This window comes from Notolepis coatsorum, assembly GCF_963971535.1.
Source record: "Notolepis coatsorum genome assembly, chromosome: 14".
In the NCBI taxonomy this organism is placed as follows: domain Eukaryota; kingdom Metazoa; phylum Chordata; class Actinopteri; order Aulopiformes; family Paralepididae; genus Notolepis; species Notolepis coatsorum.
In genome coordinates, this window is record NC_140178.1 from 104667999 (window position 1) to 104685432 (window position 17434).

Here is a 17434-nt window from a genome sequence, read left to right on the forward strand (position 1 = left end):
TAAGTGACTCTTCCTACTTTTTGTCATTATTACGGCATCTTGAACGCATGCATCATCATCATTACAGAGTTAGAAAATATTTAGTTTTGCTTCATTTTTATTATCAAACGACACCTATGTACAAATATATTCATATACATTACAGGACATGGAAAATAGTACATCTCTACGGTACATAAATGGCTTTGGGGGTGCATTCAGTACAAATATCCAAACTGCACAATGATCTAAGTATTTACACAACACTGAGTAAACACACTCAAGCAGGTAACCTGTAGTTCAGGTAAAGCATTGCAAACATATTTTTTTATCAAGGCTCTCATTTTTGAATACTCGTGATTTCTTTGCTAGTCTAAAATGATCCATTGACTAACACGTTTGGTCATTCCTGTTTTGTTTTTTAAAGACTGATAGTCCTAATGCACCCACGTAAACCTTTAGACCCCCCCCCCCCAAAAGCAGCTTCAAAAACCCAACAGAACACGTGTACAATCATGCATTTCCCTGAGATGCATTACCATTGTCAATCGTATCGGCCTATCTCAAACCCTGCCCCCTCTTTTCTTTATCCACAACATCATGTTGTGATTGGTTGTGATTGGAGGATCAAGAAAAGAGGGCGGGGTTTGCGCTAGGTCAACTGGCGACCCGCGTGGGATCTTTGCGCCCCACGTACAGAATGCCGAATCAAGAGATTAAGGAGCTTTTATTTGTTTTTGTCTTTAAGTCACTTGTGCATCACTCTCTATGGTAAATCCTAAAGATTCGATAACACCATCACTGACCAGCTCCAGGCCTCCTTCAGGGCATTTGGGCCCCACAGATGTTTCTACTGTTCTCTTCCTGGAAGGACCCACAGTAGCGGCTGTCCCCCCTTCCTGTAATGTCCCACCTCGAGGACGGGGGCCAGCCCCCGCAGGGACATCCTATCCCGGCTCTAACGGAGGGTCACCGCCCGGTCATCATAGGCAGTCCCGACACAGCGCCACCTGTCCTTTGCGGTAGTCCCTGCAGGGGCAGATGCGCTGGTACTTAGCGCTGGAGCCGGCGCAGCTGAACAGCAGAGGGTCCTTCAGGAGGCCACATTCTGTGTGCTCCGACGAGAAGGCTGGGAAGAGGTGGTTCATCTCCACGTCCACTCCCTCACACTGTACCCCCAGCCTGAGGAGGAGGAGGAGGAGGAGGAGGAGGTGGAAGAGGAGGAGGAGGAGAAGGAGAAAGAGGAGGTTTGAGTTATACAAGTTGAGACCCTTTTTCATAGACTTTGAGAAGTCAGTGAAGTAGGATGTCACATTAAAAAGGGTGACTGGATTCCTGGGCTGTAGCCATTGCTGTTTACATTGGCCGCATTAGACTAAACATGCTAGTGGACACGAAAGTAATTTGTGACGTCACACTAGCCATCCCTATAGCAGCCGCATCTGACTCCAAAAGGGCCGTCTTCTTACCCGCTGAAGGCCTCCTTGATGTTCACGTAGCGGTACAGGGCCGGCTCGCAGATGAGGCCCACGTCCTGGCAGGCCTCCACGCACGACTGGCCCCCCAGGGAGACGAGCACCCGCAGGGCGCTGAGGGGAGGCCAGGATGGCGGGGAGCCCGAGTCAGAGGACCAGGCCAGGATGCTGGAGTTGGGGAGGAGGATAAAAGGGCTGGGCGGGCTTCCGGGCCATGTCCTGGAGGCGTTTGCTGAAGGGAACGGAGGCTCCGGAGCGCAGAAGTCCTGCAAGGACGAAAGGATTGTGAAATGGGTTAGCTTGTAACAAACAACGGTTTCGAAGAGAGGAGAGGAGAAGAGAAGAGAAGAGAAGAGAAGAGAAGAGAAGAGAAGAGGAGAAGAGAAGAGGAGAAGAGAGGAGAAGAGAGGAGAAGAGAGGAGAAGAGAGGAGAAGAGAGGAGAAGAGAGGAGAAGAGAGGAGAAGAGAGGAGAAGAGAGGAGAAGAGAGGAGAAGAGAGGAGAAGAGAAGAGAAGAGGGGAGGGGAGGGGAAAATAAGAGAGAAGGGGAGAGGAGAGGAGAGGAGAGGAAAATAAGAGAAGGGGAGAGGAGAGGAGAGGAAAATAAGAGAGAAGGGGAGAGGAGAGGAGGAGGAGAAAGAAGGGGAGATGAGAGGAGAGCAGATCAAAGGAGAGGAGAGTAGGGGAGAAAGGCGGAGAGGGGAAGAGAGGAGGAGCTAAAAACCCTCATTAGCTACTCTGCCCTGTCAAGGCAGACCGCAGTAACTTCCAAACAGTGAAACTGAGAAAAATGGCTTTAAAGTTTTTTGACTTGCCATCCAAAATGTGTTATAGGTAGATAGATGATAGTACCCAGATTTAACATGTATTATTGAAATAATCTTTAGGTATACAAAAATATGACGTAATTATTTTAATTAACCCCAAAAAAGCAGATACTGCACTCTGCTGCATGATTTCCTTAAATAATTATACAGGTAATGTACAGGCAAAGTGCAGTAACTTCAAATACAATGTTGTTTTCCCTCCAGCTTTCATAACTTAACCTAGCCATTTTATTTGGATCATCATCATTCCAATATATTTAGGTGTTAAATTTCATTTTCAAACTGGCTAGGTTAAGTTATGAAAGCTGGAGGGAAAACAACATTGTATTTGAAGTTACTGCACTTTGCCTGTACATTACCTGTATAATTATTTAAGGAAATCGTGCAGCAGAGTGCAGTATCTGCTTTTTTGGGGTTAATTCAAATAAATATGTCATATTTTTGTATGCCTAAAGATTACTTCATTAATACATGTTAAATCTGGGTACTATCATCTATCTACCTATAACACATTTTGGATGGCAAGTCAAAACACTTTAAAGCCATTTTTCACTGTTTGGAAGTTACTGCGGTCTGCCTGGGTTTTGAGTGTGATTTTGTAGTTACTGCAGTTTTTAAAACCCCATATCTCCAAAACTGAGCGACATTAACATCTGAAACTTGGTCACAAGATAAAACATTTATTGACAAGGTCAATTTCACTCATAACTCAGTTTTGACTTTTTTCGAGTTACTGCGGTTAGCCTTGACAGGGCAGTACTGTATGGAGATGTAGGGTCTGTATTAAGCTATACTACTAAGCTAATTCTACACCCAGCTCAGCTACTCAGTCAGCTTTGCCAACACTGATACTGTACATGCGATAAAAAAAAGTGGAAAAGAAACCATTACTCGACAAACGTGCTTATCGGGGTGGACTAGCCCTCATCAATCTTCCAGGAAATGATATGAATGCATTTATGCCACCAATAATCAAATGAGGTTTAGGGCAAGATTAGGCCTGGTGAGAGCTCTGACTGGATTCCTCCATCAGCTGGCGTTATTCATAAGTGATAACATTCCTCTGACATCTCCCTCTGGCTCCGAGATACATTTATTAAAACCGGCTCCCAGCCCACAAGCAATAACTAGGCCTCCAATCTCTCCTCCACTTCCACAACCACACGAGCTGCTCATCGGGAGTGCGAGGAGGCGAGGGGAGGGCAGGAGAGACTGAGGGCTAGATCCACAAAGAATGGATTGCACGGTGCTAGTTGCACCCTACTTACAATTCATTATGAATTGAAAATGGGGGACCCTGGTGTAAACAAGACGAAGGTCTTTCTCTGGTCTGCATCCCCTTAACAATTGTGTGTATTGAGCCTCACTGTATTCTACCCATTCTACAATCTGTTGATAAAAGTTTCAATCAATCAAATTTGCCCTGAGTGTGAGGAGGCAAGGGGAGGGCAGGAGAGACTGAGTGTGGGGATGGGGGGGGGGGGTAACTGCCATGAGACCAGATCAGCGGGTCCTGTGGTGGAGGTTAGAGGTTACATGAAGCAGTAAACAGAAGGATGATGGGGGAAAAGAGATAAGGAGGAAAGGAGAGGAGAGATGGGGAGATGAAAGGAGGGCAGAGGAGAGGAGAGGAGATTATGACAGGAGTGTAAAGGAGAGGAGAGGAGAGGAGATGAGTGAAGCGGAGAGGAAAGGAGATTGTTTATTGTTTAAAAGGATCCCCATTAGCTGCCACCTAAGTGGCGAGTTAGTCTTCCTGGGGTCCACACAGAAAGACAACAAAAAACATAAAACATAACAATACATATGATAATCACAATTCACTAAATTAACAATGATAATTTAAAAACAGTAAAACATTGTAGACATCATTATAAACATCAGAATATTTTGCTCACATATTTAAGTAGTGCATTCTCAGGTGGTATTTGAAAGACACTTTGCTATTCAATTTACTTATGTTCAGTGGGCAGTTATTCCAATGATTGATGGCACGATAAACAACCGTCCTCTATAAAGCATTTTATTTTGGACATGGTAACATAATCTGTCTATCATCGGCTGACCTAGTAAAATAAGAATGAACCTGACTGCATCTGACAATTTGTTTCTATAAGAAAACAGGTTGAGACGAAAAGACAGTGTTCCTGAAAAATGTAACCGTGTTGAAAACCAGCCTATTCTCTACCGTTAACCATGAGAGTTGACGATGCATAGTGATAGTGTTTGTTCTCATGGAACAATGTAAGACTAACCTTGCAGCTCTGTTCTGGGCAGTTTGCAATTTCTTTAGTTGACCTTTGGATGCAGAGGACCATACTGGTGCACAATAATCCAGGTGACATAAAATTAAAGATTTCGCCACCTGTCCCACAATGTATGTAGGGACATAAGAAAGACATTTCCTCACCATGGAAATACCACTCCCCATCTTCTTCACTATGGTATCAATGTGTTCTGCCCATGACAGCTGGCTATCAATTATTATGCCCAGTAATTTTACTTTATTTACCTGTTCTATGGGTTCCTGAGACAACTTCAAACTCATTTTTGGTATCGATGACAGTTTATGACTCGAACCCAAGATTTGGTTTTCGAGATGTTTAGTACCAACTTATTCCGTTTTATCCAATCAAACACCATATTTAACTCAGCTGATAAAACATTGTCCAGTTCACTGACAGTTTTCGCAGCATAGTACAATGTGGAATCATCGGCATACATTTGTACAGTTGCTTTACACAGAACTGATGGTAAGTCGTTTGTGAAGATGGCGTATAGGAGTGGTCCTAGGCGGCTCCCTTGCGTGACCCCGCAGTCTAAGACCTTAGAGTGAGACCAGCTGCCAGTGTAATAAACCCTTTGTGTCCTACTTGTGAGATAACTCTTCATAAATATGATGGCTGTTGGACAAAACCCATAGCATTCTAGTTTACCGATGAGCAGATTGTGGTCTATGACATTGAATGCAACACTAAAATCAAGTAATACTGCACCAGTCATCTTTGAGTTATCAATTTCCTTGAGCCAGTCATCTGTCATGACTGTAAGGGCGGAAGAAGTTGAATGGTTATGTATACGCATGTTGAAAACTTGTGTTCAAGCCGTTACAATCAAAGTAATCCTGTATTTGTGAGTGGACTATTCTCTCCATCAGTTTACTGAGAACTGGGAGAATAGCGATAGGTCTACTGTTCTTCCCAGTGAGTGCTAGTCTGCCATCTTTAGGTAAGGGAATAATTTTACCATCTTTCCAGACAGTGGGATAAACACCTTTCATTAAGCATGCATTTAATATATGACATATCGGACCATAAACATAGTCAGCTGCCAGACCAAGTACCTTACTGTCTAGCATATCAGTACCTACTGAGCTATGTTCAGGAACAGGCATGTGCACACATAGAGGCCAAGGGGTGCTTGAGCACCTGCCTTTTTGAGCCTCATCAAAAAAGTGCCCTTTTTAAATTTTTTATTTTTTTACCGTTACGCATATAGACTGCCCTTCCAACTGAAAAATGTCAGGATAGAATCAAAATATTAGGTAAAGAGAGAGAGATGCCCCATATTCCATTGCAGCTTGCACGGCCTCCTCAGCGTGCCTCTCCGCGGACCTATAGCGTGGGTGGCGATGATGATGATGATGATGATAGAAACCGCTGTGGCGCATACAGTTGAATGTTGGTATTACACTCATTGAGGGACACAAAGAAGTCAAGTCCGATGGGATTTGGGAATCCCCCAAAAAAAAAAAAAAGCTTAAAAATGGGGCCCCCCACCCGAAAAGGGCCCTTAAAAATCGCGCTATGCGCGCTCGGTTAATATATACACACAAGTGCAGTGCCCTTTTCAGCCTTTGAGCACCTGCCCCTCTAAAGTCCTGTGCACGTCCCTGTTCAGGAAGGGACTTCAACAGCTTCCTTACTTCCCGCTCATCTACACAATTAAACTGAAAAGTGCAACGTCTTATGAGCTTTAGATAATCATAATCAGTATTGTCCATATTCTGCCTTAGTGCATAGACCTTATTTATGAAGAAATCATTCAAATGATTTGCTATATCAGATGGTTTTGTCAGAAACATGCCTTCTGATTCCACTAAGGAAACCCCACCAGTTGTCCTTCTCCCCATTATTCCATTAAGGGTTTTCCAGAGCTCTTTACTATCTTGCTTTACAGCATTTATTCTTTGCATGTAATATTATTTTTTCATTGATCTATTCAGTTTTGTAACCTGGTTTCTCTGTTGACAGTACATTAATCTGTCCTCCACTAATCCAGACATTACTAATGTAGATTTGGCTTCATCTCTTTCCTTCATGAGGATCGTTAGAGTCTCATTCAGCCATGGAGCTGGTCTAACCTTTATAATACACTTTTGCATAGGGGCATGCTTATCAACAATCTTCATGAAGCGTTCCATAAAGATATTTAAGGAGGCATCAGGCTCCTCAGCAGTATACACATCAGCCCAGTCAATATCACCAACATCTGCCAAAAAACTGTCAGGAATGAATTTCTTGAACATCCTTTTATGTATTATATTGACCTTGCATTTAGGAATTTTAGTTTTCCTGGTAATTGCTATAATATTATGGTCACTAAAGCCCACAGATCGAGAAACTGGTTTAATGCAGCATTCAGGAATATTTGTGTAAATATGGTCTATGCAAGTGGCAGAAGTATGGCCAGCACTGTTAGTGAAGACTCTGGTTGGTTGAGAGATCATCTGAGACAGATTACAAGCATCGATTAATGATACAATCTTTTGTTTCATTGGACATTGATTTGCAAACCAGTGTATGTTCATATCCCCAAGTAAAAAAATATCACCATTCACATCTGTAACTCTGTCAATTAACACACATAAGTCATTCAGGTATTGCACATCAGACCCGGGAGGTCTATAGCAGCAGCCGATCAGCACCGGCTTTAGATGAGGAAGATGCACTTTGACCCACAGGGATTCTAAACAATCTGACATGAACTCAGAGCACAGTGTTGTCGGAAAGTGATTTCTGATATATAATGCTATGCCACCCCCATGTTTATTCCTGTCCCTTCTAAATATATTATAGCCATCAATGGCCACCTCTGTGTCAAAAAGATGGGTCTCCGATATGGCCAAAATATGAATGGTGTTCTCTGTAATCAGATAGTTAAGTTCATGTACCTTATTTCTGATACTGCAGACATTCAAATTGGCCATAACAAGACCCTTTGAAACAGGAAGAAGATGCATATCATCACACAGTCTGTAATGAGCTGAAGTTAACACTAGCACAGCCGACAAGGGGTCAAATGACCCCTAGGCATTTTCAATAAATGTATCTTTGTCACTCGGTCGAGCTCCAGCTCTGTCACTCAAAGACTTTTCCTAAAAGTACCCGTTTTATCTGGCACGGTTTCTGAAATTTCAAAATGACTTCAGGAAATTTTATTAGAACGTTATTCCACATAATGGGCTGTTGGAACAGACGAAAGTCACAGCACTTTGCAAGTGTCTAGCGCAGGGGTGGCCAACCCTCACGAGCCGCATGTGGCTCTTTGCCCGTCAATGTGTGGCTCTTCCATAAAAAAATTAAAAATAAAAAAATACTATAATATATATTTTTTATTATTAATAATATATATATATATATATATATATATTTTTATGTCACTCAAACCTACATTTAATTGTGGTAAACCTCATATTTCTATATTCATAGGTAATTATATAGTTTACACTGTTTATTTTTCTCATATTTCTCATATAAGCTGTCGGGTCATCTGACCCGTTCCCGGCGGGAATCAGTGACATTTTCTCCATGGCTGTGCTAGTGTTAAGGAAACCAGAGAGCTAGTCTCTAGCTCCTGCTCCTAGCCTTTGGGAAGGGGGATGGACAATAAGCTTGTCATGTCGGATGTAGGCTATGTCGCCTCGTTCTCTGGCAGCTTTCATGGCTGGAATGAGTTCCTTACGTTTGTGCCTGACAGCTTCAGTGTAGTCCTCATTCACATAGATGTTGGTGCCTTTCAGATCCTTAGCCTTTCCCAGAACAGCCATTTTATCTTTGTATCTGAGGAATTTGATCACAATAGGCCTAGGTCTCTTTCCAGAATATCCAGATGGATTGCCAGTCCTATGTGCGCGTTCAATCACAATCTGACTACTGTTGTCCAGGGGAAGTTTCTCATCGATCACACACCTGACTTTGTCCTCAGTCTCCTTCCAGCTTTCATTCTGGGTCTCAGGAATGCCATGCACAACAAGGTCATTCCTTCTTGTTTGACCCTCCAAGTAGTCCGCTTTCCCAGTCATCTTTGTTTTGGTTTCAGCACAAGCAGTAGTACTCTCTGACTTAATTTTCTCATTTTTCTTTGTTAGATCCTCAATGTCCATCTGGGAGAATTGCAGCCTGCTTCTCAGCTCCTGTGTCTCCTTGGTAAATTGGTCAATCCGAGTGTTCACATTGGTCACAAGTAATTCCACAACAGTCTGAAATTGCTTCCTTGCTGCTGCAGAAGTTGCATAAACAAATCTCTTTGTTGACTCATTAGATCCCGTACATGTGAGAGCGACACCAACTCCTCTCTACCACTTGGGTCCTTCTTGGGTGGCATGGTGTGCTGAGATTCTCTGCTAGGAAATCCTTAGGCTTCAGCAGATACAGCAGGCCGAGATAGTATCCACCAAAAAATCTCAAAGTATGAAGATCATCCACCACTTTTCACTTGGTTTCTCATAAAATATAGTCTCAGAGTGGATATTTAAAAAACTTGAAATTCTTGAGTTGAGATAAAACAATTTAAAAGCACTTTAAAAGTATCAGTATCAGGAGCACATGTGGTAGTCTACCAGCAGGATGCAATGCAAACTTACATACAGCTAGAAGAGATGAGGAGAGGAGAGTAAAGGAGAGGAGAGGAGAGGAGAGGAGAGGAGAGGAGAGGAGAGGAGAGGAGAGGAGAGGAGAGGAGAGGAGAGGAGAGGAGAGGAGAGGAGAGGAGGAGATGAGTGAAGGGGAGAGGAGATGAGGAGAGGAGAGTAAACGAGAGGAGATGAGAAGAGAGGAGAGGAGAAGAGATGAGTGAGGAGAGGAGAGGAGAGGATGAGAGGAGAGGAGGAGAGGAGATGAGCGAAGGGGAGAGGAGAGGAGATGAGGAGAGTAAAAGAGAGGAGATGAGGAGAGGAGAGGATAGGAAAAGAGAAGAGATGAGCGAAGGGGAGAGGAGATGAGGAGAGGAGAGTAAAGGAGAGGAGATGAGAAGAGAGGAGAGGAGAAGTGATGAGTGAAGAGAGGAGAGGAGAGGAGAGGAGCGAAGGAGAGGAGAGGAGATGAGGAGAGGAGAGTAAAGGAGAGGAGATGAGAGGAGAAGAGAGGAGAAGCGATGAGTGAAGAGAGGAGAGGAGAGGAGAGGAGAGGAGAGGAGAGGAGAGGAGAGGAGAGGAGAGGAGAGGAGAGGAGAGGAGAGGAGAGGAGAGGAGAGGAGAGGAGAGGAGAGGAGAGGAGAGGATTGGAGAGGAGATGAGATGAGGAGAGGATAAGAGATGAGTGAAGGGGAGAGGAGATGAAGAGAGGAGAGGAGAGGAGAGGAGAGGAGAGGAGAGGAGAGGAGAGGAGAGGAGAGGAGAGGAGAGGAGAGGAGAGGAGAGGAGAGGAGAGGAGAGGAGAGGAGAGGAGAGGAGAGGAGAGGAGAGGAGAGGAGAGGCCCCTTCAAACAGCCTCAGTCAGTCATGGCACACTGAGCAGAGCAGACTGTGTGTGTGTGTGTGTGCGTGCGCGCGTGTGTGTGTGTGTGTGTTTTTTTTTTTTTTTGGTTGGATGATTTGTTGTGTTTCTGTGTTCTGTCTGCATGTGTGTCAGGGTGTGTCTGTCTGTCTGTCAGGTTGTGTCTGTCTGTCTCTCAGGTTGTGACTGTACTGAACTAGCATCTGTACCGAGCTAGCATCTGTACTGAACTAGCATCTATACTGAACTAGCATCTGTTCCTTCGATGTGATGCTTTATTTATTTTTGTTAAAAAATTGTTTGTTCTGAATCTCGGTATTTGAAGGAACAGCATCATTTGAACCCAGTGGATGAACTCACCTGGTTCTGAAGGTAGGCGTGTACTCTCTCCAACATCCCCTCACATGTATACTCATAAGGCAAGAATGGCTCCACCTGAAAAACACACATTATTTTGCATCAAACTACATTAACGTGGTAATCCATTTTTCTTTCTGTTTCATTTTGGCAACATTCATTAGTGATAACTAAGCCATCATTGCTGACTCACTCTCCATATTGAAAATGCACGCACATTGGTGCTACTGTGCGTGCATAGTGTGGAGATGTTCAGTTCGGCCGTCACTGAGTTGAATGGGACCAGCCAACTCCTTGTTTATGTAATAAAAAAATTAAAAAAAAACGTATAAAAGAAACTTGAAACTTAATTTAAACAGGTTATTACCTTGGGTGTCAAAATTATCGGCAATTTGTTGCATTGTTAACTAGCTAACGTTTGATGTATTTGTTTATGTACACTGTATTTTCTCAGATAGGTATATTTTTAATCTTAATATAGGCTTCAATAGAAGTAGAATGCTGGTATTCTGATGTGACAACCCTTCCTTCTTTTAAAGTTTCCTTGTTTTCCCCCAGGTATGTCCTACCCAGACACCAGTGTTTAGAACGGCAGATAACAGCAACATTTTAAGGATTTGTGAAACACTCTTGTAGGTAGAATCACTATTGTGTAATATCAATTGCAGATAGAGAGTCCTTATTTCAGTTGGGTCGCCTAGCAACGTCATAGACGTGTATCACACTGTAGGCTAATGTGGCTTTGCAGCGATAGTGTCAATCTGCACTGAATTAGCATCTGTACTGAACTAACATCTGTACTGATCTACCAGCTGTACTGAACTAACATCTGTACTGATCTATCATCTGTACTGAACTAGCATCTGCACTGAATTAGCATCTGTACTGAATTAGCGTTAGGTGATTCTACAATGAGTTGAAAATTGTATGAGGAATTGTTTGTCTTTACCACTTGAGTTGGTGTTCAAGTTTAAGTTCACAAGCGCAAAGAAACAACTAGATTTTAGACAATGGCCGCACCGTTCTGCTTTTCTGTCTTCCACCCTACACCACTTCACTACTGGACTGGAGCTCTGGGCCCTCATTTATCAACAATGCGTAGAAAGTGTTCTATTTTTGTTCTTAAGGACAGAATTTAGAATGTGTGTACGCACCGAAAAATCGGGATTTATCAACCGTGCGTACACAGGTTCTACGCACACATCTTTCAATCCTGTGCCGTTCGTTCCACCTCCCCCGGGAGTTTACCGCGGTCATCATGATGACCGCCGTATATATTCCCCCACAGGCGAATACTGGCAAAGCGCTGGGGGAACTACATGATCACCTCAATATACACCAGATCAAACACCCGGACGCGGCGATGATCGTGGCTGGCGATTTCAACCAGGCGAACCTGAAGAAAGTGATGCCGTCCTTTTTTCAGCACATCGCCTGCTCCACCAGAGGGAGGAACACGCTAGACGACTGTTATTCCCCGTTCAGAGCCGGCTACAAGGCGGTAGCAGCTCCGCCATTAACGGGGTCTTCAAGCTCGAGCGATCACGACTCCATCTTGTTATTCCCCGCCTACAAGCAAAGATCACGTGACGCCGTCGTGTCACGTGAGACAAAGAAGTGGACTGACGAATCAGAGGCCACGCTCCAGGACGTGTTAGCAGACACGGATTGGGATATGTTCCAAGGCAGCGCCAGTGACGTCAGCGAGCTCGCAGACACAGTGGTGAGCTATATAACAACAATAGCTGATAGTATTGTCCCCACGAAAAAGGTGCAGGTTTTCCCAAACCAGAAACCGTGGGTGGACAGTACTATTAGAGCAGCTCTGAACTCTCGCACCACCGCTTACAACCTGGGCAGAGAGTCAGGAAACATGGAGGAGTATAAGGCTTCAGTCTATACTCTACGCAAGGCTGTTAAACTTGCTAAGAGGACATATGCTGACAAACTGGAGACACAAATGGCACAAAACGACACAAGAGGCTTATGGCGGTTGACTGAAGACAATAACTGACTACAAAGTCAGCGCCCCCTCAATGGGGAGCGACGACGCCTCCCTCGCGGACAAGCTCAACTCTTTCTACGCTCGGTTTGGTGTAGACAGTGGCGCTGCTAGCTCTCCGGCTAGTGACGTCACTGGCGCGCCGGCTGTTGTGGAGGGGGGGGGGGGGGGGCAACCGCGGGGGGGCGGGGACGCTCTCTTGTTGTCGGAACACAGTGTGAGAAGAGCATTTATGCAGGTGAACACCAGGAAGGCTGCTGGCCCAGATGGTATAACAGGACGCATACTTAAGTCCTGTGCCAACCAGCTAGCCCCGGTGTTCACCGCCATATTTAATCAATCCCTGGCGGAGTCAGTGGTCCCTGCCTGCTTCAAGATGTCTACCATCATCCCTGTACCGAAGAAACCCTCCCCAACATGTCCAAATGACTACAGACCGGTGGCACTCACCTCTGTGGTCATGAAATGCTTCGAGAGGCTGGTCAAGGACCACATTTGTGCCTCCCTCCCCAGTGATATGGACCCTATACAATTTGCATACAGGACAAACAGGTCCACTGACAACGCAGTCTCCCAGGTACTGCACAGCACCCTCTCTCACCTTGACCGTCAGAAGGGGGGCTATGTGAGACTGTTGTTCATTGACTACAGCTCAGCGTTCAACACCATAGTCCCCACCAGACTGGTGGACAAGCTGATCGAGCTGGGCCTGAGCTCCGCCCTGAGCGCCTGGGTACTGGACTTTCTGAGTGAAAGACCCCAGGCGGTCAGGGTGGGGGGTCAGACCTCCAACACCATCACCCTGAGCATCGGGTCCCCCCAGGGCTGTGTTCTGAGCCCCCTGCTGTACTCACTCTACACACACGATTGTGTGGCCAAGTTCAGCTCCAACTCCATAGTGAAGTTCGCAGACGACACGGTGGTGGTGGGGCTGATCTCGGACAACGACGAGAAGGCCTACCGGGAGGAGGTTGAGGTACTGGAATGCTGGTGCCAGGACAACAGCCTGCTCCTGAACATTGGTAAAACCAAGGAGCTGATCGTGGATTATAGGAGAGGACAGCAGGAGACACACACACCACTGAGGATTAACGGGGCTACCGTGGACAGGGTGAGCAGCTTTAAGTACCTGGGGGTCCACATCTCAGAGGATCTGACATGGTCAACACACATAGACACAGTAGTAAAGAAGGCGAAGCAGCGCCTCTACTACCTGAGACAGTTAAGGAAGTTCAGAGTATCGGGGAAGATACTCCAGTCCTTCTACTCAGGAGCTGTAGAGAGCATCTTGACCGGAAACATCACTGCCTGGTATGGAAACAGCACAGCACAGGACAAGAAGGCCCTACAGAGAGTGGTGCGCTCAGCCGAGCGTACCACGGGTATTGCACTACCTCCCCTGCAGGTTCTATACAACAAGAGGTGCAAATCCAGAGCCTGCAGAATAATGAAAGACCCCCACCACCCCAATAACAGCCTGTTCCAGCTGCTGAGGTCAAGCAGATGCCTGCGAACCCCAGCTACTAGGACAGAGAGGCTTAGGGTCAGCTTCTTCCCCCAGGCCATCAGAGCCTTGAACAATGAACATTGAGTGCCACAGAACACTGAACTATCCACACACAAGCACACATGAGCACACACACGACATGCACGCTGTGCACGCTCACACACTAGCAGCCACTTTAACACTTTAACATGAGCGGGCACACACTCATGCCGCACACACCCACACTTATTGCCAAAAGGAAAGGCCACTTTAAATGAGTATAGCAACAGTAACAGTGTATTGCACTACCAAAGCTACCTAGCATGTCCTATATGCTCTGTAAATAACTATGTACAGATACCGAGATGTCACACCATGTTACCTGTTACCTGTTATTGCACAATGTTGTTTTTATTGGATTCTATTATATGTTGTACCACTGTATTGCACATCGTTGCGGGCAAGACCACCCGCATTTCATTGTATACTTGTATGCCGTGACAAATAAAACTCTTGACTTGACTTGACTTGTGTTTATAAATACCATTTGTTCTATGCTCCGCGCTCGTGCACGATTTTAAGTATTTGCATATAGAACCGCCCGTAATTAACCATATACAGTAATGAAACACCCCCATGAAATGTGTAAAAGTGGACAAAACCGAGCGAACGCGTGGGAGAAATACGTGACAGGCTGACAGACGTGTACACGCTACGGTGATGTCGGATATGATATCTATTAACTTAAAGACCATTGCTGCCTGGGCAGCGCAAACACTGATAAAGACCATTAACCACTGTTTGCCATTGGTGTCATTAATAATAACCATGTTGATAGGAGACTGCTTCTCGGCTATACAAATTAAAGCCACAATTGAAAATAATGTACGCGTTTGGAGGTGGGTGTTCTGCGTCTGCCCCCCCGTGCCAAACAAGCAGGCCAACCTCTTGTTCGCGCGTGAGCCCTGTTTTACACTAATTACACTACTGTCGCTATTTTACAATTAGATATAATGAGTTACGGGACATACAGAACACGCCAGTGTTGAAACTAATGCACGGAAGCTTATTTCCACGTCTGCAGTCTCCATATTCTACCACTGAGCGCCAGGTACGCATGCTCTGAGCTGTGCGTAGATATATGCACAAAGTCAAGCACACGTTCAAAATAATCGTATGCACGGGCAGGGCCGCCTGGGAGAAATGCGAGGCCCTGTGCGAGATTTAAACTCGAGGCCCCCGCCCCCCCCCCCCCCCCCCCCCCCCCCCCTAAAAGGAAAAAAAAATTAATAGTCAACATATTCTTAAATAATAGCGCTGCGCGAGGCTGGGCATGATACAGTCAACATACAGCAAGCGAGAGAGCGAGAGAGAGCTCCCGTTCTACAGTCAATATACAGTGTTATCGCTGCACAGACCCGGCAATGCCCCTGACCCTCCACCAGAGCAAGGCCAGAGAAAGAGAGATAGAGAGAGAGCATGTCTGTTTGTGTGTGTGTGTGTTAGAGAGAGAGCATGTATATGTGTGTTAGAAAGAGAGAGAAATATATAGAGAGAGAGCATGTCATTTTGTGTGTTAGAGAGAGATATAGAGCATGTCTGTGTGTTAGAAAGAGAGCGAGAGAGAGCATGTGTGTTTGTGTTAGAGAGAGAGAGAGCATGTATGAGAGAGATAAGCAAAGATGAGCCCCTAAAGGATATTCAACTTTTAATGGAAGAACAAAACAGAAGGAAATAATAACTTCACAAAGGCAACATGAATATACATAGATCCAAAAGGACAAAGATCAACTCTTAAATCCAAAGAGAAGAGGGTCTATACCAGAGAAAACAAAGTAGCAAGGAGCCAATGGCCAACATCAGCTAAATAGGCTAACTGCAAATAGAGTAGCCAGGTACTGACACCAGGCCACACACAGCTTTGGCCAACGCTACCCAAGCTACACAAACGACCAAGACAATTCACACACAGCACATGTCGTATCTCCAAATGTTGTGAAGTAACATATGTTTTGCCTGGAAAAAAACATCGTTATTAACAAAACATTCGGGAGGGGAAGGAAGGAAGAGTGGGGTAATGTCCAATGGACATCTTACCTGCACCAAGGAACGCAGGGCGAAAGGCCGCAACACAGGTCTCCATGTTGCCGAAAGGCCTCTCGCTGGCGGGACAAAAAGAAGCTATGGCCGGAGCCTTGTCATGGTGCAGGCCCAACTACATCTTCTGTCAAAGATGATGTCGTAGTCAGAGTGCCAGGGCCTGCTATTCTCACGGCTAATGTCAATGGTCGTAGCACAAGCTAACAGCTAACTCTAGGCTAACTGATAGCATCAAGCTAACGTTCCCAGCCGAGCGAAAACGAGCTACTAACGTCGTAGCTAAACAGCTAACTGGCTAACAGTTAGCTCAACCCGGCTATCGCTAACCACTAGCTAACGCAGAAGCAAGCTATGCGGCTACCACTGAAAAACTGTACAACGTGAGAAAAGCAATACAGGCCAACACTTCAGACAGCCGCTGTGTTTTCCTCTTCTCATCCGAAGAGGGAAGGGAAAAAGAAGGCAATACACGTCCCACTACAGAGTGGTGTTTACCATAGCGGTGCCGGCAACAAGTCCCTCACGGACTATAGCCAACTTGAGCATGGAGATATTCTCATAATTAAACACCAAGCTCACCTCCCTCGCACCAGGTGCTGACACCAGGCCACACACCGTTAGCTACTACAACAGCTAGCCGGCCCGTTTGGCTCCCGAGAGAGAGAGAGAGATATATCCACGGCGGGAATAGAATAGAGTGCATTAAAAACTCACCAAACGTCCAAGAGGATGGAGACAACCGCGTGGAGTTGACGAAGTTCATCTGCCGAATGACCGTCTTCTTCATCTTGGCATAACAATGCTGCACGCGCTCTCTCTAGGTTAGCTAACGCTAGTTAGCCTTTAGCTAAGCTAGCTACTAGCCGACATCATCATGGCTATCCCGACTGAACCACACGTTAGCACTCAATATTATAACGTAGCTAAAGCTAACTAGCTGTTCCTGCCTTTAGCCGGGATGGCTAGCCTGACTGAACTGTCTAACATGCAACAACTTTCATCTTCAGTCCATCTGCCGAATGACCGTCCTCTTCGTTTTGGCTGGCATAACTAAGCATAACCTCCAAAGCTGCACGCGCGAAATAGTCAAACGCAGCTGACGCACGCCAGCGTACACATAATGTAACCCCTCCCTTCTTGAAACCAATAGTATGTCTGCTGCAGAGCCCCAGAGCTCCAATAGAGAATAGTGCAGAGCCGCAGAGCCAGGAACATTCTACAAACGTGTCTAATGTGAAATATATAAGCATATAAGCAAAACTAGATTTTAGGTCTGTGATGAAAAAGGGCCTCGCGGGAAGGGGGGCCTCGCAAAAAAAAATAAAAAAATAAAAAAAAACAATAAAAAAAATTATAAATAATTTTTTTTTTTTTTTTTTTTTTTTGTGCGAGGCCCCCCTTCCCGCGAGGCCCTGTGCGACCGCACTGCTCGCACACCCCCTGACTGAGGCGGCCCTGCGCACGGGTTACGCACATATCTGTGCGTACGCACCA

At 45.4% G+C, this 17434-nt stretch overlaps 1 protein-coding gene across 1 annotated transcript in view; it reads right to left on the minus strand.

The window, feature by feature from the left end:
• Positions 1-962: 962 nt before the first annotated feature.
• The window catches only part of LOC311240686 (alpha-1,6-mannosylglycoprotein 6-beta-N-acetylglucosaminyltransferase B-like), a gene marked incomplete at both ends in the record, with an annotated part of 501846 nt that continues 485374 nt past the window's right edge, over positions 963-17434 (minus strand). The window contains 3 exons of the mRNA XM_084329259.1: positions 963-1161; positions 1449-1720; positions 10356-10430. Of these exons, the coding sequence (XP_084185385.1) occupies positions 963-1161; positions 1449-1720; positions 10356-10430 (546 nt within the window). The remainder of the gene's footprint in view (positions 1162-1448; positions 1721-10355; positions 10431-17434) is intronic.